Raw genomic sequence first — 22,570 nt, 5'->3', positions numbered from 1 at the left:
CATAACGGGTAAATTGAGCCAACTCCCAGTGGAGCAGAAAGTACCATCAAAGGCAAATTTTAAAAACTCTTCTTATTTTCACTAATAAAATATTAAACCCATATTTAAATAGTACTGTTTTAAAGAAATACCAAATTATTGGTCTGCCTGGACACCCACATGTGTTGTCCAGCTCTGCCTCCTGCCAGCTGTCTTCAAGTCCATGGAGTGGTGAAGCTAAAAAACCTTAAGCCTGAAAAATCCTTTCCCCATTAGGGAAGCAGATCTCCATCACAGCAGTCGACTCTTGCTCTGTGAGACAAATAGCGAAACTGAGGCATATAAAGTACCCATTAACAGTTGTCACAAATCAGTTCAGGAATCAGAATTACCATCCAGGGATGGGAAAGAAAGCTGTGATCAATGGTACTTATAGTGAAAGGGACTCAGACAAGAGAGAGAGCTCAAGGCTGTGAAGTTGACCATTTTGTCATTATTTCCACCCATTTCTCCTGCTACTGACCCTTGTACTGCTCTTTCCACTCATACAATGATATTATCCAGAGACCCCATGTCATTACTGAGCCCATCTGGAGTCCCAGCTATCAGGTATTTTTAAATATAGAGTCTTCACTGCCCCAAATGAAACTTATTTGGCCTATGTCTGATTTCTCCAGGGCTGGGACCCTTGTAATTATTGGAAATTTCAAACATACATGAAGTACACTGAAGTCAAAAAAACAGTATAATAAACACTGATACACACATCACCCAGCTTCGATAATTACCAAAACTCTGCCATTTTTGCTTCATCTATTATGCCATTGACCACCCAACCACCACTTTTGACAGTTTTTTTTTTTTTTTAGTTTATTTATCTTTTGAGAGAGAGAAAGAGAGAGTGAACAGAAGAGGGGGAAAGAGAGAGTGAGGGATAGAGAGAATCCCAAGCAGGCTTTGCACTCTCACTGCAGAGCCTGATGTGGGGCTCAAACTCACAAACTGTGAGACCAAGACCTGAGCCGTAATCAAGAGTTCAACACTTAACTGACTGAGCACCCCCCACCCCGTGTGCCCCTACAGTTCTTTAAAGGTAAGATTTACAGACATTAAAATGCATACATTTTATGCATACAGTTTGTATGTAATCCACATGCCAAAAATTAAGATACACGACATTTCAAGACACCCAGAAAGTGCCCTCATGTCCATTCTCAGTCAACCACCAAGCCCATGCTCACCCCAACTCCAGGTAACCAGTTTTTCCTCCCTTTTTACTTAGTTTCACCTGTTCTAGAACTTCATATAAATTGAAACATTGAGTATATATAAATCATTCTCCTGTTTCTAGATACCTGAGCTGTTTCTTATTTTTTTGCTATTGTGAATAAAAGTACTATGAACATTAATATACAGGTCTTTTTATGTAAATATGTTGTCATTTCCTGTGGACAAATACTTAGGAGTGAAAATTACTTTGTCAAAGGTAGATATATGTTTAACTTTATAAGAAGCTGCTAAGATTATTTTGTTTTATATTTCCACTGTGATGTATGAGATATTCATTACACTACATCCTCACCAACATTTGGTGCTATAAGTCTTTTTTTTTTTTACATTTTATTTATTTTTTGAGACAGAGAGAGACAGAGCACGAGCGGGGAAGGGGCAGAGAGGGAGGGAGACATAGAATCCTTAGCAGGCTCCAGGCTCTGAGCTGTCAGCACAGAGCCCGATGTGGGCTCGAACCCACAAACCGTGAGATCATGACCTGAACCAAAGTCGAATGCTTAACCGATGGAGCCACCCAGGCGTCCCCTAAGTCTTTTTAATATTAGTCAGTTTAATGGTTATATATAGTATCTCATTGTGTTTTTAATTTGCATCTCCCTGATGACTAATGATATTGAGCATATTTTTATCTGGCCATTCATGTAATTTCCTTTGTGAAATATTTGTTCCAATTTTTCCCATTTTTCTGTGTTGTCTTTTTATTATTGAGTTGTAGGCAATCCTTATACACTCTAGATAAAAGTACTATGTATATGTTTTATAAATACTTTCTCCAGGTCTGTACTATGTCTATTATTAATTGTCTTGTCAATTTCTTTTGATAAAGTCTTCTTATTCAAAATTTTCTTTTATGGTTAGTGCTTTCTGCATTCTGTCGGAGAAATCTTTGCCTGCCACCAAATCATGAAGATACAATCCTGTTTTCTTTTATAAGTTTTATGGTTTTAACTTTTCCTTTTAGGGTCTGTAATCCATCTTGAATTAATTTTTGTGTATGGTGTGAGGTAGGGGTTAAAATGTACTTTTTTTTCTCATAAAGATCTATGGTTATTCAGCATTGGTTTTTGACTCTCATTTTCCAATTGAATTGTTTTGCTGCCTTTGTCAAAATCAACTGGCGGTATAAGTTTAGATTTATTTCTGGACTCTCACTTTCTGATTTATTGATCTTTGTCTACACTCTGCTAGTACCACACTGTCTGCATTACTGTAGCTTTAGAGGAGATTTTGAAGTCAAATAGCATAAGCCTTTTACCATCTCCTTCCAAGATTGCTGTGTTATTCGAGGTCCTGCATTTCCATATACATTTTTTGAATTAGCTTGTCACTTTTCTATTTAAAATGCCTATTGACTCATGATTGAGACTTTGTTAAATCTATAGCTTAGTTGGGGGAGAATTGACGACATCTTAACAACATTGAATCTTCCAGTCTGCAAACATGGTATATCTCTCCACTTAATTATATTTTTCTTTAATTTTTCTCAGCAATGTTTTGTACTTTCAGTGTCTAGTTTTGCAGGTCTTTTGTTAAATTTATTCCTAAATAGTTTACGTATGTTGATGCTTCTGAAAATTAAAAACATTTAAAATTAATTTTCTATTTTGGGGTTCACTCCCTTGGGTGGCTCCCTCTTCCCCAGGATTTTTCTTAGTCTTCTGGCTGCTCAAGTCAGCCCTAAATTCTATCCTCTGATGCCTCAAACCAGTAAGGCTGCAGCTTTCTGCCCCTCCCAGCCCTCCCAGATTGGAAAGTGCCCTCAGGCAAAAACACCAGAAATTTGCAAATCTCATTCCTTACAGTTCAACTCTCAAAAGCAGGTTTCCCTCTAGTTTCTGCTGGTTATGGTCACTCTCCAGGGCTTTCAAGACCATTTCCTTTTTATCTTGTCCAGATTTTGCCATTGTTATCAGCAGGAAGATGAGTCCAGGCCAGGGATTCCACCATTTTTGAAACCTCTGTACTATTTTAATGAATAAATCTGTACTTTCTGCAAATGGAAGAAGGTTGGGAGTCAGAGAGCTCCCTTTAGAGCTCCATCAGAGATTCTGGTGCTTTTGTAAACACAAAGAAAGCCCTGAAAAACAAAATCAAATCCTGGTGTCCTCTTCTTCTACCTTTTTATCTCCCCCCCTCCCCCACCCCCTTGCAGCTCATGGTATGGCCAAGGTCAAAATCCTGAGTCTGAGGGGTTGGCAGTGGCTGCAAAGCCAGGAACAGAGTAAAGGAGGAGGTGGGGCCAGGGGCAGAGATGCTATAGTGGTGAAGACAACATTTACCTACAGGGGGATCCAGCAAAGGAGTAAATGTATTAAAGATAATGGAAAATGGGTTTCTTAATGTTGGAGAAAGTACTCAAAATAAGGAAAGAAGGCTAGAATGGACCCTTAGGTGAGGCATTGGAATTTGAAGTATTGGTGAGAACTCATAGTTTTAGGGGGCTGGAGAGAGGGACACAGAGAGAGAGAGAGAGAGAGAGAGAGAGAGAGAGAGTACTCCTGCAAGCCATGTACCCATGAGGAGTGAGCATGTGCAACTGAGAGCACATTGAAAGAGCCTGAGGTCAATGACACCAAGATAGTTATTTGCATACCAAACACTGAGTCTTAGTTTCCAAATACCCTCCTGCACTAAAAGGGTTCAGGGATCCTTGGAGAAATGCCTGATTACAGGTCTGGGGCAAAGAAAGTACAAAATAAGCCTGGAATATCTTTTTGTCCTAGAAAAAAAGGGAAGTATTTAGAGAATGTTGGGGATATATAACAAGGAAACAGTATTAGTTTAAAGGGGCTGGCATAGGACAGACACTTAAGTATAAAAATATATAATGACAGGAATGGGTTACATCCCACTGAATAAAACATAATCTGAGGCAGATAGATAAATAAATAAACTGGGGAGAAGGGAATATTCTTCCTTACAATAGAATGCCAACTAGCAAATATGGTAGAAGAAAGGATGGAAACAGGAAATCACCATTTGGCAACAAACTCAGTGTTGGTTGGTTCAGGCATGATTCATCAATGGATGATAAGGCTGGAGGGTGGAGATCTGATGATGAATAGGATGTTGACATAGTTTCAGTGTGTCTTCCCTCAGACTCTAGTCATACACACACACACACACACACACACACACACACACACACACACACTAACCTGGCAGACACAAATGATCAGTTTATCAAGGTTAACATCATCAGTAGGAGAACAGGTAAACAAAGCATACCTCCCACCTTGATGTACTGAGAAGAGCACAGCATCTTTTCTGAGATATTCCTGCCAAGAGTTCGTGGTCAAGTCTAGTTATATAACCCAGTGAGGGGTCTCCTCACAGACCTATAGAATAAAAGGTCTGTACTCTTTTTTTTTTTTTAAACCGTTACCATTTTCTTAAATGTTTATTTATTTTTGAGAGAGACATCATATGTGCCAGTGGGGGAGAGGCAGAGAGAGAGAAGGAGAGAAAGAATCCCAAGCAGGCTCCATGTTGTCAGTACAGAGCTGGATGCAAGTCTCAAGCCCACAAACCAGGAGATCATGACTTGAGCCAAGATCAAAAGTTGGGTGCTTAACCAACTGAGCCACCCAGGAGCCCCTGTTACCATTTTTTTTAATTGAGGTATAAATAACACATAACATTATATTGTTCTGGCATACAACATGATTCAGTATTTGTACACACTGAGAAATGATCACCACAACAGGCTCGTTACCATCCATCACCACACATCATTACAAATTTTTTTTTCTTGTAATGAGAACTTTTAAGAGAGGGAGAGCAAGCAGGGAAGGGGCAGAGAGAGAGAGAGAGAGAGAGAGAGAGAGAGAGAGAATCCCAAACAGGCTCTGTGCTGTCAGGGCTTGAACTCACAAACTATGAGATCATGACCTGAGCTGAAATCAAGAGTCAGAAGCTTGACCAACTGAGCCACCCAGGTGCCCCTCTTGTGATGAGAATTTTTAAGATTTCATCTCTTAACAACTTTCAAATATACAGCACAGTAGTATTGACTACAGTCACCATGCTATACCTACATCCCATAACTTATTTATCTTGTAACTAGAAGTTTGTACCTTTTGACCCCCTTCATCCATTTTGCCCATCTCCTCCTGTCACACCTCCCCTTTGGCAACCATCATTCTGTTCTCTATAAGCTTGGCTTTTTGTTTTGTTTTGATTTGTCGGTTTATTTGTTTATTCGTTAGATTCTACCTATGAGTGAAACCATATAGTATTTGTCTCTCTCTTATTTCACTTAGCATAATACTCTCAAGTCCTCTTCACGTTGTCGTGAATGGCAAGATTCCATTTTTTTTTATGGTTGAGTAATATTCTACTGTGTATCTATACCACCCTTCTTTATCCATTTATCCATCTATCGACACTTGGGCTGCTTCCATATCTTGGGTCTTGTAAATAATGCTGCCATGAACATGGGGATGAATATATCTTTTTGTATTAGTGTTTTCATTTCTTTCTGATAAATATCCAGAGGTGGAAATTCTGGATCGTAGGGTAGTTCTATATTTAACTTTTTGAGGAACCTCCACACTGTTTTCCACAGTGACTGCACCAGTTTGCATTCCTGCCCACAGTGCACAGGATTCCCCTTTCTCCACCTCCTCGAAAAGGCCTTCGGTCTTGCAGACCAAGAACCTCTTCTATACTGGAGGACACCACAGAGACATGACAACTAAATGTAAATGGGTGTTCCTGGCCCAGATATAATAAAATAGACACTGGAAGGACAGTTGGTGAAATTCAAATGGTTCAGAGGTAGTGTTACAGCAGTTTGGGCTTTCTCCTTTGGGTGGTTGCAGGCTAGCTCTGTAGGAGAGTGCCCTTGCAGGGGGAATAAACACTGGAGTATTTTGGGTGAGTGGTATTGCTGCAACTTGCTTTCAAAAGAAAGCAAGAAAAAGAATAATGACAGTGGATGTGTGTGTGTTTATGAAGAGACTGAGCTACTAAATATGGCACATGATAGATCTGAACTGAAAGAGGACTTAGCTACCTCCATTTTGATCTCAAACTTTCTTTTTTTTCCCCCCTAAGTTGATTTATTTTGAAAGAGAGCACAAGAGAGAGCAGGGGAGGAAGAGAGAAAGGGAGAGAGAGAATCCTAAGCAGGATTTGAGCTTCCAGAGCAGAGCCCAACTTGGGGCTCAAACTCATGAACCATGAGATCATGACCTGAGCCGAGATCAACAGTTGGCACTTAACCCACTGAGCCACCTAGGTGCCCCATTGACCTCAAACTTTCTTATTAAGTCCTTCTTCCCAGCTTATCTTTTTCCTCCCAGCTTATCTCTTAACTCAGGCAAAAGACCCTGTGGGCAAAGCATCCCAGGATGGGAGTGGGAAACTACCCTTCAAGCAATAAGACCTTCCCTGAGCTAGCCAGACCCCATGTGACTGACCCTGAGGCAATGATCCACCTGACCTTCACTGCCACCAGTGAGGACCCACCGACACTTGTCCCACATTCTCCTTACATAAATCTGGAAGTGTTTTCAGCGCTGTGGAGAGTCTTTGAGATGCTAATCCCCTGCCTTCCCTTGTTGGTCTCACTGAAATCAATTCCTTTCTTGTTTTGCCACCACCCATCTCTCTGCCTTTGGATTTTGTCAGCAGTGAGTGGCTGAGCCTGCTCTATTTGGGGCTCCCTGGAGCCAGATGCTCTTGCATCCCAGCTACAGGGCTACAGAACTATTGGGGAATCTGAGTATCTGAGTGAAAGTACTATGCGGGTTCTTTGTACCATTCTTTCAACATTTTTATATGTTTAAAGTAATTTCAAAATCAAAAGAGAGGTTCTGGTGAGGGAGATTCCCAGGCACATGAGAAGTAAAGGTACCATATTGAATGAATAGGATTTCTTTCAGGCAAGACAAAGCCTCGCACCTTCTCTTCCACTCAGTCTCTGAGAAGGGCCATACTGAATCCCCCTCTTTGCTCTGTGGTTGGTGAAACTCTCCAGGGCACAGCTTATGGAAACATTTCCCTAGGTTTCTTTCTTTCTTTTTTTTTTTAAATTTTTTTTAACGTTTATTTATTTTTGAGACAGAGAGAGACACAGCATGAACGGGGGAAGGGCAGAGAGAGAGGGAGACACAGATTCGGAAGCAGGCTCCAGGCTCTGAGCCATCAGCCCAGAGCCCGATGCGGGGCTCGAACTCGCGGACCGCGAGATCGTGACCTGAGCTGAAGTCGGACGCTTAACCGACTGAGCCACCCAGGCGCCCCTCCCTAGGTTTCTTTCTAAAAAGCAACCAATTTCTGTTGTATTGGTGGTAGGGTAAGACTCATTCCAGATCCTTGGAGTAGAAATTCACTGAGACTCTATCCAACAGATTTTCACAGGAATATAGATTTCATCTCCAGATAAGGAAGAAGTTTGGTGCTTTCTAAGTATAAAATGCATTACTTGGGAGGCTGCCTGGTGCTGGGAAGATTCTTACCTGCGGAGCATTCTTCCCAGAGGGGCAAACCTGAGAGAGAGGTTCCTGGAGACAGACATCTCCACCTACTACCACCATCACCTCACTGGTTACTGATGAAAGCATGTTGTATAATAAAGAATTTGGCTGGTCTTTGTCCTTGTTTCTGGGGTGGGAGCCTCTGAACCCTTGGGGTTTCTTAAGTGGTAGTGTCTTTGTTGTTGATGGTGTGCCTCTTGGACCACACTTGAATTTATGCTCATGAGGTGAGTCATGGTGGGCCCCTAGATAGTCTCAGGATGAGCCCAACCATGTGATTAGAAGTTCCGGAACTTTGAGCCATGTGATATCAGCCTGGCCTCCAGGGAGAGGAGGAGAGCTGGAGAGTTACACAGCCAATGAGTCAATCAATCAATCAATCAGCTGATCAATGATGCCTACATAATAAAACCCCAATAAAAACTCTAGTTCAGGTGAGTTTCCTGATTTGTGATGCACATTGATGTGCCTGGAGCGTGATGTGTCCTAAGGACATGGAAACTTGGTGTTTGGGGACCTCTTCTAGTTCATCCCATGCATCTCTTCATTTGGCCGGTCCTGATTTGCATCTTTTATAATAAAACTGTTACCATCCTCAGTTCTCTGAGTCATTCTAGCAAATTAACAAACCTGGGGGATGGGTGGCAGGAACTCCCAAATTTACAGCCAGTGGGTCAGAAGTGTGGGTGGTCTGGGAACCCTGGAGTCTGTGACTGGGTTTTGAGGAGAGGTGTCTTGCTGGGGACCATGCCCTCAACCTGCGAAGTGTATGTGAGCTCCAGAAATGTGTTGTGTCAGAACTGCACTGCAAAGTGAATGAATCCCTCAGGCTCCTTGTGGGGGAAACAAGGCTGCCCACCAGGGGTGACACAGAGCACTAACTCTGGGGTCACACTAACCCAGTTCTGACATATACTTTAGTAGGCTGACAAGCTCCTAGAGCCAGTCTCCTTCCTGCTGTTCACTATGCTTGTCATATGAAGCCGCAGAAGTTCCTTCTCTCAAACCAGCTGCAACTTCCTCTGACGTACTCATGTTGCAAAGCACTGTTGGGAGCTCCAATGCACACACAGAGCCTCCACTCAAGGAGCGTCTGTTCAGTGGGTGGGAGGAAACCAGAGGCTTATCGTGAGGGGGCCCACAGTGGGAAGGGGAATCAGTTTACAAGAAGAGGAACGTGGAGGTTCTCTCCGTGAAGAGTCAAGTTTGATCTCACCAAGGGGGCTTTGGTATCAGCCCTGCCCCCCTCACTTTACTGCCTCTTCTCTGATGTTCTCACAGCTTCTCAAGCAAATGGTGGGAGCAGCAAAACCAGCTCTCTTTCCACGATTCATAAATTGCCACTAGTGAGTCAATGTTTCTTTCTCTATTAATAAATCACTTTTTAAAAACAACAGTTTAAGACGTTTATCTACTCACTAAATTGCCATAAGTAACATGACAGAAAAAAACTGTCTTAATTTTATCACTCGTTATTTAGATAAGCCCAGGATGGTTTTTGTTGTTATCCTTCCTTCCTTCCTTCCTTCCTTCCTTCCTTCCTTCCTTCCTCCCTCTTTTTCTTTCTCTTTTTCTCTCTCTTTTTTCTTTCCTTTCCTTTTCTTTTCTTTTCTTTTCTTTTCTTTTCTTTTCTTTTCTTTTCTTTTCTTTTCTTTTCTTTTCTTTTCTTTCTAGTAGGCTTCCCATCCAGCATGGAGCCCAATTCAGGGCTTGAACTCAGGACCCTGAGATCAAGAGTTGAGCTGAGATCAAGAGTCAGACACTTAGCTGACCGAGCCACCCAGGGACCCCCCCAGGATATGTTTTTATTTTATTTCTTTTGCTAGAGGAAAACCTTTACTTCTGCCCTTGGGAGGGTTACTGAAAAGCAAACTCTCACACTGCCCCTGGCTCACACCTTCATGTATACAGGGGAATTTCTATGGCTTTTCTTCCTGTTTGGCTAACTGATTTATTTGCTTTATCAAGTAGTGTAAAGACCTCAAACCACCTTTGCCTCTCTATTCTTGGGCATTTCCTCTTGTAAGCCAGAAACAAAGAAGAGATAGGACTGAAAGCTTGTCCATATCCAGGATAATTTATTTCCCGAAAGAAAATGTCACCCAAGCAATTAAGGACTCAGGCCACCTTCTCACTCCTTTATTGGTATTCGGGCACATTTTCTTTTTCTATATGAAATAGATTTTTGTATCTATTGTGAGGTATGGCCTAAAGTAAAGTTGTTTTCACAAGGGTATCTAACAGTAAGTGATTATGTGTATTAGGCTGTTTTCTTCTCTCTTTTTCTGTTCCTTTGATCTAAAGGTCTGTTTGTACCTCAGTCACATTTTATCACTTCTTTAGTAATCTCTGTAAGCTCACGATTTTCTCAGGTTCACCTTTTTTTTTTTTTTTTAAACGAAACACCTAATCTTGTTGTCATTGTTTGAGCTTATTAAACACGTTCATGTTAGTGGCTGAGTTTTTAGAAACAACTGAGATGACTTCATGGCCCTCCATTGAAATTGCCCATGCCTTGCCTAAGGTCATAGCCTTTCCTGGGGGCAATCTGCATCAGGGCCCAGTCACTTCAGGCTTAAAGGCCTTGTCCTTTTGGGGTAATTGCATGGCTCAGTTGGCTAAATGTCCGACCCTTGATTTTGGCTCAGTTCATGATCTCACAGTTTGTGAGTTTGAGCCCTGCCTTGGGCTTATGCTGATAGTGCAGATCCTATCTGGGTTTCTCTCTCTCCCTCTCTCTCTCTGCCCCTCCCCCACAGTCTCTCTTTCTCTAAAATAAATAAATAAACTTAAAAAAAAAATAAAGGCCCTGTCTTTTCATCCCAACACAAGAGCTATCTGTGGAGCTCTCTGTGGTAGGTCTGTAACACACCCAACCTTCTCCCTCTGCCTGATCCAGCTTTGGTCACTGCTTCCAGGAGAGTTTCATGACAGGACCCACTGACGCAGCTCTTGGGTGCAAACCTGCAGGTCAGGGTCTGCTTCACAGGACTCCCACCTGTGGTACATTCACATGGTTTTCCTGGCTTGATCTCTCTCCTTACTCCTTGTTCTAGGAAGGCAAAATACTCCTCTTTAAAAAAAAAAAAACTTTGTTTGAACATTTGTTTATTTTTGAGAGAGAGACAGATGGAGTATGAGCAGGGAAGGGGCAGAAAGAGAGGGAGACACAGAATCCCAAGCAGGTTCCAGGCTCTGAGCTGTCAGCACAGAGCCTGACGTGGGGCTTAAACCCAAAAACCGCAACATCATGACCTAAGCCCAAGTCAGATGCTTAACTGAATGAGCCACCCAGGTGCCCTCAAATGCTCCTCTTTTTAAAGATGACTGAATTTACGCTTTTAATAAATTAAAGCTTTGGTTTGAAAATATCCTGTTTAAATGCTATTTATAAAGGCTCCACTTTGAGATTGAGGGCAAATTTAAACAGATGACTTTTGTTGAAACCCGCATTGGTTCTCATTTGCTACTTGCTAGGATAGGATGCAAAGTCTTTAGCCTGAAGCATAAAAGTCTCATCTCCCTCTCTCACCTCAGTGTGCTGTCAGCTCCAGGCTCCCTGGCCAAGCAGACCATGCTCTCCCAGCCAGGAGGACCCCTGGCTCCTGTCTCTCTCCTCTCCTCCTGGTGAGCTGCTGGGCCCAGTCAGCACGGTGAGGTCTTCCCTGACCTACACTGATAGGGTCTGTTTCCTTCCCTGGGTCCCCAAAGAACTTTCCATACACATCTGGTAAGATACTGTTATGGATGGAACTGTGTTCCCCCACAAAAGATATGCTGAAATCCTAACGTCAGTACCTTAGAACGTGACTTTGTTTGGAAATAGGGTCTTTACAGACTAATCAAGTTAAATGAGGTCATTAGTGTGGGCCCTAATCAATATGACTGGTGTCTTTATAAGAAGGGGAAGTTTCTATGTAGAGGGAGGCATGCACCCAGGGAGAAGCTGTCACGTACGAAGGTGAAGGCTGTGGGTGACACGTCTATAAGCCAAGGAATGCCAAAAGATGGCAGGCACACCACTAGAAACCAAAGAAAGGCAAGGAGGTATTTTCTCCTTCAGGTTTCAGAGGGAACATGGTCCTGCCAACACCTTGATCTTGGACTCCTAGCCCCCAAAACTGTGAGACAATGCCTTTTTTGTTGTTTAAAATGACCACACTTGTGGTACTTTGTTATGGCACTCTTAAGAAACCAATATAGACATTTACTAATTAGAACTAAGGCATTTGTCCACGTTGACCTTTCTAGCTTTTCAACTGTAAGGTCAGAAGCCAAATCTGACATATGATATCATCCCCTACCCCAAACCCAGTTCTTGGCACAAATATTTGAAGAATGGATGAATGAATGAATGAATATGAGCCAGCTCTCTGGCTAACAAGTAGGAGTTACAAAGGACAGAGACTCATGGTCAAAAATGTTCAAGAGATCAGGAGTGTGGTGATTAGTACCATAGGCTTTAGTGTCTACTGGATCTGGCCATGGCTGTGTGGTCTTGGCCCGGTCACCTAACTTTATTTCCTCATCTGTGAAATGGGAAAATATCTCTTCCACTATGGGATCTTTGGTGGGACTAAATAAGGTAGTATAGGATGTAAATAAATGGAGCATATATTAAGTTATAAACATGTTAACTGTCTTCTCCTTCATCTTCTAAGGGGGTTTATGTGCACCAACCAATTCTTGGACTTCTGTAGCATAAACTTAGTGATGGGAAGGGTAAAGTGGAGAGGTCTAAGTCCAATTGGGTTTGACTTACACTGAAAGAAGCAATGACTGAAGGGAGAAAAATAACAGATCTTGAAATAAACAATAGAGGGGAGAAAGAAAAGAGGCTGCCTGGGCCAGAATTCAGGAATCCAAAAGTACAAGTAAAGACATTTCTGGATAGCAGCCAACCTAAATGGATATTAAGAAATGATTATGAGAATTTTAAGAAATTTTGCTATCTTGAAAGTGAAACCCCAATGCTGTTTTTCTCCTGAAGAGGATAAAATTTTAAATTGATTTCCAATTCTTTTTAGATGATATACTAGTAACATTTGTGACACTGTGACAATATGACACTGTACTGAGAATAGCTTCAAGGGAAAAGGAGGCTGGCCAGCTTCATGCTGGTTACAGATACATAAGGAGCTTAGCACAGTGGTTGGCACAGAGTAGGTCTCAATAAATGGTGACCATTATCATAATGGGCAGGCAGAGGAGAAGGGATAGGTATGGGATCAGAAGGGTCAAGCCAACTTGGGGAGCTGGATTAATTAACTCAAGAAATCTATAACTGAGATATAGATTTTGAGATCCTGTAGGTCACAATCTTGTGGTTTGTGAGTTTGAGCCCCACATGTGCTGTCAGCACAGAGCCTGCTTTGAATCCTCGGTCTCCCTCTCTCTCTGCCCCTCTCCCACTCGTGCGTGCATTCTTTCTCTTTCTCTCTCTCTCTCTTTGTCTCTCTCTGTCTCTCTTGCTGTCTGCTCCTCCCTCGCTTGTGTGTGCGCTCCCTCAATAAATAAATAAATAAATAAACTTAAAAAAAAGAATTAAAAAAAATTTTTTTCAGAGCCTAAAATGGAGTCCAAGCATGCCTAGGCCAGAGGGTCTTGAGATTCTCCGTGCCTGAGAGGGAACTGGCACCTTCGGAGACCCACCCCATGGTAGTGGCTAAGGGAAGAAGAGGGAGCCATGGTTGCCGGTATTCCAACAGCCATTTAGCTGTGTACAAGGAGCACAGGTGATTGAAGAAAATAGTTTCTGGCAAAGGGATCTGATGGTGTTTCCAAACCAAAGCCAGTACTAGCAGCAGCAGGTGGCTAAAGTGTATAAATGAGCCTTGTAGGATGTCAGGTCATGGCCATGAAGAAGTTGGCTGGGAAGAAATAATGCAGAGAAAAGTGACTTCCTTCTGCTTGGAGCAAGCAGGCCATGAAGGGTTTTGTTCTCAGGGCAAAAGCTCACTATAGCAGGCTCCTTCCTTCCTCTTCCTGTCTGCCACACACAGAGCCAGGAAGTAAAACCCCGAGAAAGTACAAAAAATCAGGCCAAAAAGGCAACAAGAGACCTTCTCTTTAAACTGATAAGAACAGATTCTACACTTGATCTTAGCCAAAAGGCCGAGAAGCGATGAGAAAGGATTTCTCTTTAAATGACTCAAACAGAACATAAGAGGTGTCTCTGAGCAATAAAAATATTCTGTTAAAATAAGACCATTCTGTCAAATGTTTGGATTTACTAATAAACCACAAGGAAGGGCTCTTGATGTCCAATTGAAATTTGGGAGGAGTGAAGACCACTACAGATCAGTTAGGAAAGTATCAGGTGGATTTCACATACTTCTTTGAAAAATCACCCTACTAAAATAAGTCTTCAAGGAATGATTTTTTTTTAAGTAGTCTTCACGCTCAGCACAGAGCCCTACCCGGGGCTTGAACTCACAACCCTAAGATCAAGACCTGAACTGAGATCAAGGGTTAGATGCTTAGCCAACTGAGTCACCCAGGGTGCTCTAAGGGATGATTTTTGTGATTCATTTGTAAGGATGTAGTGTGTGCCTCAACAGGAGGGGCTGGTCACACGGGTCACTTCAACACATTGGTGAAATTTTATTTCTCGCACAGGGTGATGGGTTCGGGCTGATCATTTCACCATAATGTTCCATAACTCACCTCTGTGAGTCTCAATGGGTGCAGCTGGCATTTGGGGCCAGAAAGTTCTTGGTTGTGTGGTACCATTCAACACCCATGGCTGCAGCCTGAAAAATACTTTGCCTCATGCCCCAGTGTCACGATGTGACAATCAAAAAAGGAGGCCCTTACATTGAAACACCTTCCAGGAAGCGTGGAACAACCCCCAGGGGGAACTGCTGATTCATCTCTTCAGTACCTGTTTTCTTCTGCACAGAGCAGTCATTACATGAGAGAGCCTCTCAATGATTCCTTTCCCTGCATTCAACAATTATGCATTGAGCCTGTGACACATATCGGCCCCATTCCAAGTGCTATGGATATATGTGGATATAGCAGTGACAAGACAAAGTCCTTGCCCAGAGGAGCTCTCATCCCAGTTTGATACCAAAGAGATATACATGCTATATCAAGAATTGGAAACATGTTCATATCTTTGACTGAGTTCTATGCCTGGAAGCATGCTCTGGATTGAATGTCTGTGTCACCTCCAAATCCATATGTTGAAGCCCTAATCGTCAATGTGATGGTATCTGGAGGTGGAACCTTTGGGAGGTAATTAGGTCATGAAGGAGAAGCCCTCATGAATGAGTTTAGTGCCCTTGTAAGAGCAACAAGAGAGAGATGAGATCTCTCTCTGCCATGTAAAGACACAGCAAGAAAGTGGCCAGGTCTGGAAGGAGGCCTTCACAAGAACACAACTGCCATCTTGGATGTCCAGTCTCCAAAACTGTGATAAATTTCCATTGTTTAAGCCTCCCCAGTCTGTGGTATTTTGTTGTAACAGCCAGAGCAGACTAGGACAAAGCATAAACTGCAGAAATGACTCAAAATACAGAGGGGCGCCAGGGTGGCTTGAGCATCCAACTCAGGTCATGATCTTGCGGTTCATGAGTTCTAATCCCCTGTTGGGCTTGCCGCTTTCAGCACAGAGCCCACTTACGATCTTCTGTCCCCCTTTCCCTCTGACCCTCCCCTTCTCACACACACACACACACACACACACACACACACACACTCTCTCTCTCTCTCTCTCTGTCTCCCTCTCAAAAATAAATAAACTTTAAAAAAATGACTCAAAATACAGAAATACCCTGTGTAAAAAGAAACTCACTGTAGAAATTTTTTAAATAGCAAAGTCCTCACAGCAAGCAGCCAATCTAAATAGTTTGAAAAGGGCCATGAAAATAATGGGAGGGCAGCACAAGGTTTATATGCTAGTTTTAAAAATTATCTAAAGAGATTGGGAAACTTTTGGAAAATGGTTCTATTGTAATAAATGGGAGGTATAGGATATGAAATCATATACAAAGAATGATAGTGCTAGGAGCTGAAACAAACAAATCCAGAATGAAATATATCAAAATGTGAACAGTGCTGTTTCGGGGTGGTGCATAGCCACACATATGTTTTTATTCTTCCAGGTTTCCTGTGTTTGAACTTTTGTATACAATGTGGTAGTTCAGAGGATGACCTCAGGAGTAGGAAACTGTTTTATTTCTGATTTGCTTTATGAATTTGGACAAATTAACTTCTCTGCTCCAGATGCTTCATTTGTAAACTGTAAACATTTTCCTATATCATGGAGTTCTCTCGAGGAGTAAATGAGATTATACAGGTAGAGAGAGAGCTTAGTGCAGTGCCTGTGCACAGTAGTGCTAAATAAAATGCTATTAGTTGTATTGGATGAACATACATTCATTTTATAAACTGTTGGATACCATTTGCTAACATCGTGCTGAAGATTTTTGCATCTATGTTCATGAGAGATATTGGTCTGTAGTTTCCCTTTCATGTATATCATTCATAAATTCATTTTATAATTGTAAAAAAAAAACTCTTCAAAAATTATTGTTTTAGTTCAGCTGTTAAAATAGGCTTGGTTGTGCAGATTAGGCATTAAAAAAATCATATTCGAATGGTAGGAGCAGACATCATCTTTCAGCTTGAGACAAATGCCATAGTATATGCCTGTGTGTTTGGCTCATATGCTACCAAGTGTAGAACTCATACCCTATGTATAAGATCAACTTTTAAGAGACAAATAAACTCCTTGTAAAATATAAAACTCTAAAATTAAAATGCTGGCTAGCCAGTAAATTTCACAGAGCCAGAGAGAAGAAGGATGGCCAAAATTCACTCAAGACATGATGAAAATGAAGTTGAACAGATATTTTGCTTTCTAGATCCTAGAAAGCAGAGCTCACTGATGTAGCCACAAAAATATAATCTCTGATTCCACAGACACTCAAATATTCAAATGTTTATTAAGCTTGTAACTCTTAGGCTGGAATTTTGGAGCCTTAAGTAAATTTACAGATTCCTTAATGTGACTCTGTTTTTAAATGGAGAAAGTGAGGCCCAGGGAGGTCAAGTGACTTGTCCAAGAATATCCAGGGAATTCTACTTTGGGCCAGTTGAAATTCTATTACCCCTCCTACATGTTATTAATTATGAATGGCAATCTCCCTTCCAGTCAACTTCCTATTTGGTCTTTATATCAAGTGATCTGGAAGATTACTGATCTCATTTGAGTACTCTCTAGGCATCAGTCCATTCATTCATTCATTCATTCATTCACAACATCTATTAATTGCCCACTCTGTGTTAGGCTCCACGTAGGCACTGGGGATATAATGGTGAGTAAGACACAGGCCTCCTATCTCCCAGAGGCCACCTCTGTTTCGAGATGGACAAGAGGCAGTTACTGTCAAATTTAGATAGGGACAATGGGAGATGGCCAGCTCCAGCCACCTGATGCCCACCCACACACTTCCTCTTCTCCTCTGCCTCAACCAGCCTTCTCCTGTCACCCCTTCATAGATCTTTTAAAAGTATTTTGTGAATTCCTAGACCCTATAACATGACCTCATACCCCGGGGCTTCCCACCATCTAAGTGATTCTGATCATCCTTTTCCAGGGAATGTTGAGCCAGATGGGTATTCTGCAGGCAGAGGTTGAGTCCTTTGAGGCAGTGACCAGTCTCAGCCCCTGAGATTCTAATTCAAGGAATTTGGGATGGGACTTGGAAAACTGGTATTTAAAAACTCCCTGGTGACTCATATCATCTGCCTCATCTAGGAAGACCATTGTAGTGGATATATAAACCAATCTGCCAGCCCTATTTACAGCACTTCTTGGACATTTACTGCCACAGACCCAAGACATTACCCCCTGTACACATCAGATCAATTGGAAGCTCTCTCTTCCCCACTAGAATTTGGACCTGAGACATGGAATTCTAGCCAGTAAATCTCTATTGGCTTTATAAATGGAATGTATCCATCTATCCATCGTTAAACAACTACTCATTAATTCATTCAGCAAATTGGGGAAACAAAAACAAGTCCCTCTCTCATGGAACTTATTTTGTACTGGGGGTGGTGTTAATACGTATACTAATATCTCAGGTTCTGATAAGTACTACGACAAACAAAGCAGATACGGTCATCAGAATGGGGATGGCCCACAAGTCCTCTCCGATAAGGGGGAATTTGAATGATCCCCAAAGGAAGTAAGGGAGGGAGGAGTGGCTTTCTTTGTGGGGCTAGAACCTTCCAGGCAAAGAAACTGTATCATACAGAGTCCCAAAGTGTGCAGCCCCAGTGTGCTTGGTGTGTTTTTGCAACTGTGAAGAGGCCTGTGGGTTGAGGTAGAGAGGACTGAGTGAAGTGACAGGAGGAAAGGCAGAGAGGGCTAGGCCAGGGCTTGGCAAACCTTTTCTGTAAAGGTCCCGGTTATTAATATTTTAGGCTTGAGGGCTATGTGTATGTGGTCTCTGTTGCAACTACTCAACTCTGCTGTTGCAGCTCAAAGGCGGCTATAGACAATAGGTAAACAAGTGAGTGTGACTGTGCCCCAGTAAAACTTTATTTACAAAAATGGGTGGTGGGCCATATTTGGCCTGCAGGCCATGGCTTGCCAACATTGGTTGTCAGCCAAGGTAAGACCTTTGGATTTTATTTTCAGTGAGAAAAGTAGCCATTGGACAGTTTAAAGGAGAGTAGTGAAAATAAATAAATATAAACAAACAAAAAATAAATAACAGAGAGAAGTGAAATGTTCTAACCTATATCTGAAATACATCTCTACAGCTGACTGATATTTTAAAGATTCACCAAAGTCGCTTCTTGAAGAATGGACCATAGTGGGCTATGGGCAGAAACAGTTAGCAGGCAAGCACATCATTCCAGGTGACAGGTCGTGAGAAGGAAGTGGTCAGAACCCGGGTGTTCTGATGGTAGGGTTGACAGGATTTCCGGAAAGACTAAATACAGTGTGTGAGAGAAAGAAAGAATTCACAAATGCCTCTGAGGTCTACAGCCTGAGACACGATCAACGGAGAGAGCAGAGCTGCAGTTACTGGAGCTAGGAAAGACCGGAAGAGAAGCAGAGTTTGAGGAGGGGATTTTGGGTATGATCCTTCATGCCGAAGTCAGATGTCCAGTGGAGACAGCAAGGTGGACACCTGAGCTGGAGGCATGGGAGGAGATCATGGAGTCAGTGCTATAAATTTGGTCACCAATTTCAAGCTATATGGCTGGGTGAGATTCAGTCAAAGAACCAACCTATGGCATCCCATAGTGTGACAGTGTCATAAGAAACATCCTTCCAGGGCACGGGGTGGCCACAGGACATCCTGGACAGCGGTGGGGAAAGGTGGCATTAGTCCATGCTCTGTTGTCATTTCCCAACACCTAGGTTTCACTTCAGTGTGGGTGTGTAGATGTGTGCAAAGTGCTCACACTCACCTGTGTACTATATACATGAATCTGTGTATGCTGGAATGGGGGTACCACCAACAGACACTGTGATCCTAACTGATGGCTGCAATAGGTTGAATGATGACCCCAAAGAGATATGTCCAGTCCAGAATCTGTGAATATAACCTCATTTGGAAAAAGGGTCTTTGCAGATGTACTTAAGTTAAGGATCTCAAGCTCGGATCATTCTAGACTCCCTGGGTGGCACCTAAATTCAGTGATAAGTGTCCTTCCAAAAGACATACAGACAAGAGGTGCACAGAGGGGAGAAGAGGAGGGGATGTGAAGACAGAGGCAGAGATTGGAGTCCTGTAGTCCTAAGCCAAGGAAGCCTGGAGCCACAGAAGCTGGAAGAAGCCAGGGAAGAGTCTGCCTTTGAGTCCTGCCAGCCCTTTGATATGGGACTTCCAGCCTCCAGAATGGTGAGAGAGTACACATTTCTGTTTAATCAGCCCCTGGTTCTGTGGTAATTTGTTACCGCAGCCCTAGGAAACAAATACAACAGCTATACAAGTTCTGAGTTCTCAACACACCTAAGGGATAGTTTTTAAAAAGTGATCGAAGAACAAAATAATAAAAGTTAGCATAACTTATCACTCTGAGAGCATTCATTCTGATGTGACAAAAGCCTCTGTCTAACAGGGACGCTCGGCAATGCAACTGCCAGATTAAAAATAGAAACGTAAGCATAGGCACCTGACTGCTAATTTGTCGATATAATGAATGTAGGCATCCAGATAAATACAGAGAGGCTCAGAACTCTGCGTGCTTGCCTGGCGCTCGCCTCTGCAGGCGTCTGTGGGTGGGTGGGCTGGCCTGGTAAGCAAGTGCAGGAAATGGGGAGGGGATGCAGAAAGGAGGAGGTCCTTGTTCATGTGCCTTTTTTTATATCACTGTGAGAGTCTCTGTGGTAATGTTTTGTGGTCTCCTGGCTGAACCCTTTCCTCTCAGGTTTTCAGGGACTGTCCTTAAGTATGGTGCACTAGCCTTGCGTGGCTTTGTGTATTCTCCTTAGGGCAACCTTTCTTTTAGAAACAGCAACTTTCTGGGACAAGGATTTCCTCTTGCACTTCAACCTTGTGGTCTCACCCCCAGGGACATCTGAAGGAGGGCAGCGGGGCTTGCTCTGGGAACAAAGAACCTGAGACCATGAACTTTGGGGCTGGAGACACCTCCTCTGACCACATGGGGTTGCTGACCCTGTGCTGTAGTCCATTCAGGTTGATGTAACCGAGTACCGCAGACTGCAAATATTTATATCTCATGGTTCGAGATGCTGGTAGTCCAAGATCAAGGTGCCAGCAGATTCGGTTTTTGGTGAGAGCTCCCTCTCTGGTTCACAGGTGGCTGGTTTCTCTCTGGGTCCTCACATGGCAGACAGAGCTCTGGTGTCTCTCCCTCTTCTTGACAGGACACTAATCTCATCATGGGGGTCCCACCCTCATGATTTCATCTAGTCCTAATCACCTCCCCAAGGCCTCACCTCCTAATATCATCACATTGGGGGTTAGGGCTTCAACACATGAATTTGTGGGGTTGTGGGGGACACAAATGTTCAGTCCATAGTACCCAGTGTCTGGTTAAGTGACAGGTTTAAACTTGAAACTAACATGTGTAGGGCAGGGACACTGGGTCTCAATATCTGAAATGTATCCTTCTGGGAATATTCTTGAATGTATTGTATATACAATGACCACTGGATTTATAGGTGAGGTCAGTGAGTACAGAGCAGGTTACACTGGGGCCAGATTCTGCCTTGCTCACACACCAGGCAAGACGTGCTGCAGGCCAACCCTGCAGCCTAGAAGTCTTGCTGTGAGGGACGGGATGCAGCTAGACCAGGCAGAAGGGCAAATGCTGGTTTAGTCTCTGTTCTCCCCAGGGATGTAAATGTGGATTATTAGTAGAATGATGTTTCAGGACAAAACAAGGATAAATCTTGAACATGGCTTTTCAGCATGACAGAGGCTCGCCAAAGGAGAGGATTTTAGAGGTGTGGGCCCCCCCAGCACTCTTGTGACCACACCATATTGCAGATAAGTACTTAATTTTCTGCTTGAGGCCCTCCTGTATGAGACACAGAAGTCCCATGATGAGCAGAAAAGCCTACGCAGAGAGCGGGTCAGCCGACATCAGGCAGAGAGAGAAAACACCATGAGCCAGCAAGTCAGTATGCCCGGCAAAGACAAGAGTGAGTATGGCGCTTACAAGTAGTGACATATAATTTATCCTCCAAATCACGATGTTCTTGAGATTGGCAGGGGTACTGTTAATGATCATCTTTAGATAGTGTGTGTAAACCAGGACTATCTGACATAAATCAGGATGTAAGGTCAATCTACGCAGAAGAAGATGGGGTGGGGGGAGGAGAAAGGGGAAGGGAGGGAGAGAACAAGAGACGGAGAGAGAGAGAGAGAGGAGAGGAGAGGAAGGGAGAATGGGAATAAAAGAGAAGCTAGTAAGAGTCAAAGAGAGACGCCCTGTGTGGGCATGCCTGGGTGGCACTCTGCTAGTTGTTTACAAAGTGTTATCTTAACCTCTTTCCCAGACAAGCAAATTAGCATGTTAGAGAAATATATAATGATATAAGCCTCCACTTGCAACAGAGAGTCAGAGCTTCCAAACAAAAAGAATTTCTCACGAATACCAAACAGAAGGGAAACCAAAACTCAAGAAGAGCAAAATACATTTCTCATTTGGCACTCACTCCCTTCCCTTCAACACCTGTCTGCTTTCTGCTGGATCCTAGGCTCAAGGGCCAGCACTTATTTACATAGCTTTTAACAGCCCAGAGAAAACATCAGGAGGCTATTGAATTCACATAGAAAGATGTTGAGAACAAGAAGGAAAACATGAAATCAGCAAGAGCACATGGTGGTAACTGTTTCGGAAATGTACTACCACATGGACCATGCCAGGGTGATGCTCTGTTGTTTCTACTGGATCAGACACAGCTATGTGGGGGTGTCAGTGTTTCAGATGTGTTCTTACGGAAGGACAAGTGCTTGGCTAACTGAGCATGGGGAGGATGGTGAAAGAAGACAGGAGCTGGAAGTAGAAAAACCCATCCAAGCACAAAGCCCCACTAGGGAAGGAGAATGCAGGAAGAAGTCGGGAGCAGAGGGTGGGGGGGGCACTCCCCAAGAGTCTCAGGCAGGAAAGCTGGGTCTGGATGTGTATGCAACTGTACACAGTGTCCACAAACGGGTTCTGAAGAGCAGAGCTGTTCCTTGATGTTTAGACCAAACTCTTTTGTATTTTAAAACGCTCTCACAGACCCTCTTTCTTCCTATCAGAGCACTTGCCTCCATTTGTCAAGGTTCATTGACTAGTGTGAGTCGATGTCAGGCTCACCCTTGGCCTAGAAG

General features: G+C 43.0%; 1 protein-coding gene and 1 pseudogene across 8 annotated transcripts in view; both read right to left on the bottom strand.

The window, feature by feature from the left end:
- Window positions 1–22,570, bottom strand: part of PTK2B (protein tyrosine kinase 2 beta) — a 125,410-nt gene that overhangs the window by 33,209 nt on the left and 69,631 nt on the right. Inside the window, exon 2 of one of the 8 annotated variants that reach the window (XM_053216636.1) lies at window positions 3,073–3,262. The exons of 6 other annotated variants lie outside the window; for them this stretch is intronic. Coding sequence is in view for 1 of the 2 variants with exons in the window: in XM_027070167.2 (XP_026925968.1) it covers window positions 160–204 (45 nt within the window). In the remaining variant the exon portion in view is untranslated. Of the gene's footprint in view, window positions 1–159; window positions 994–3,072; window positions 3,263–22,570 lie in introns of those variants that run through there. One more of the 8 variants, XM_027070167.2, reaches the window with a different exon arrangement.
- LOC113603130 (uncharacterized) lies at window positions 13,761–13,880 on the bottom strand (annotated as a pseudogene).

The sequence above is a fragment of the Acinonyx jubatus genome, chromosome B1 (assembly GCF_027475565.1).
Source record: "Acinonyx jubatus isolate Ajub_Pintada_27869175 chromosome B1, VMU_Ajub_asm_v1.0, whole genome shotgun sequence".
Lineage (NCBI taxonomy): Eukaryota > Metazoa > Chordata > Mammalia > Carnivora > Felidae > Acinonyx > Acinonyx jubatus.
The sequence above is the reverse complement of the archived record's forward strand: the minus strand, read 5'-3'. Positions and strand labels throughout refer to the sequence as shown.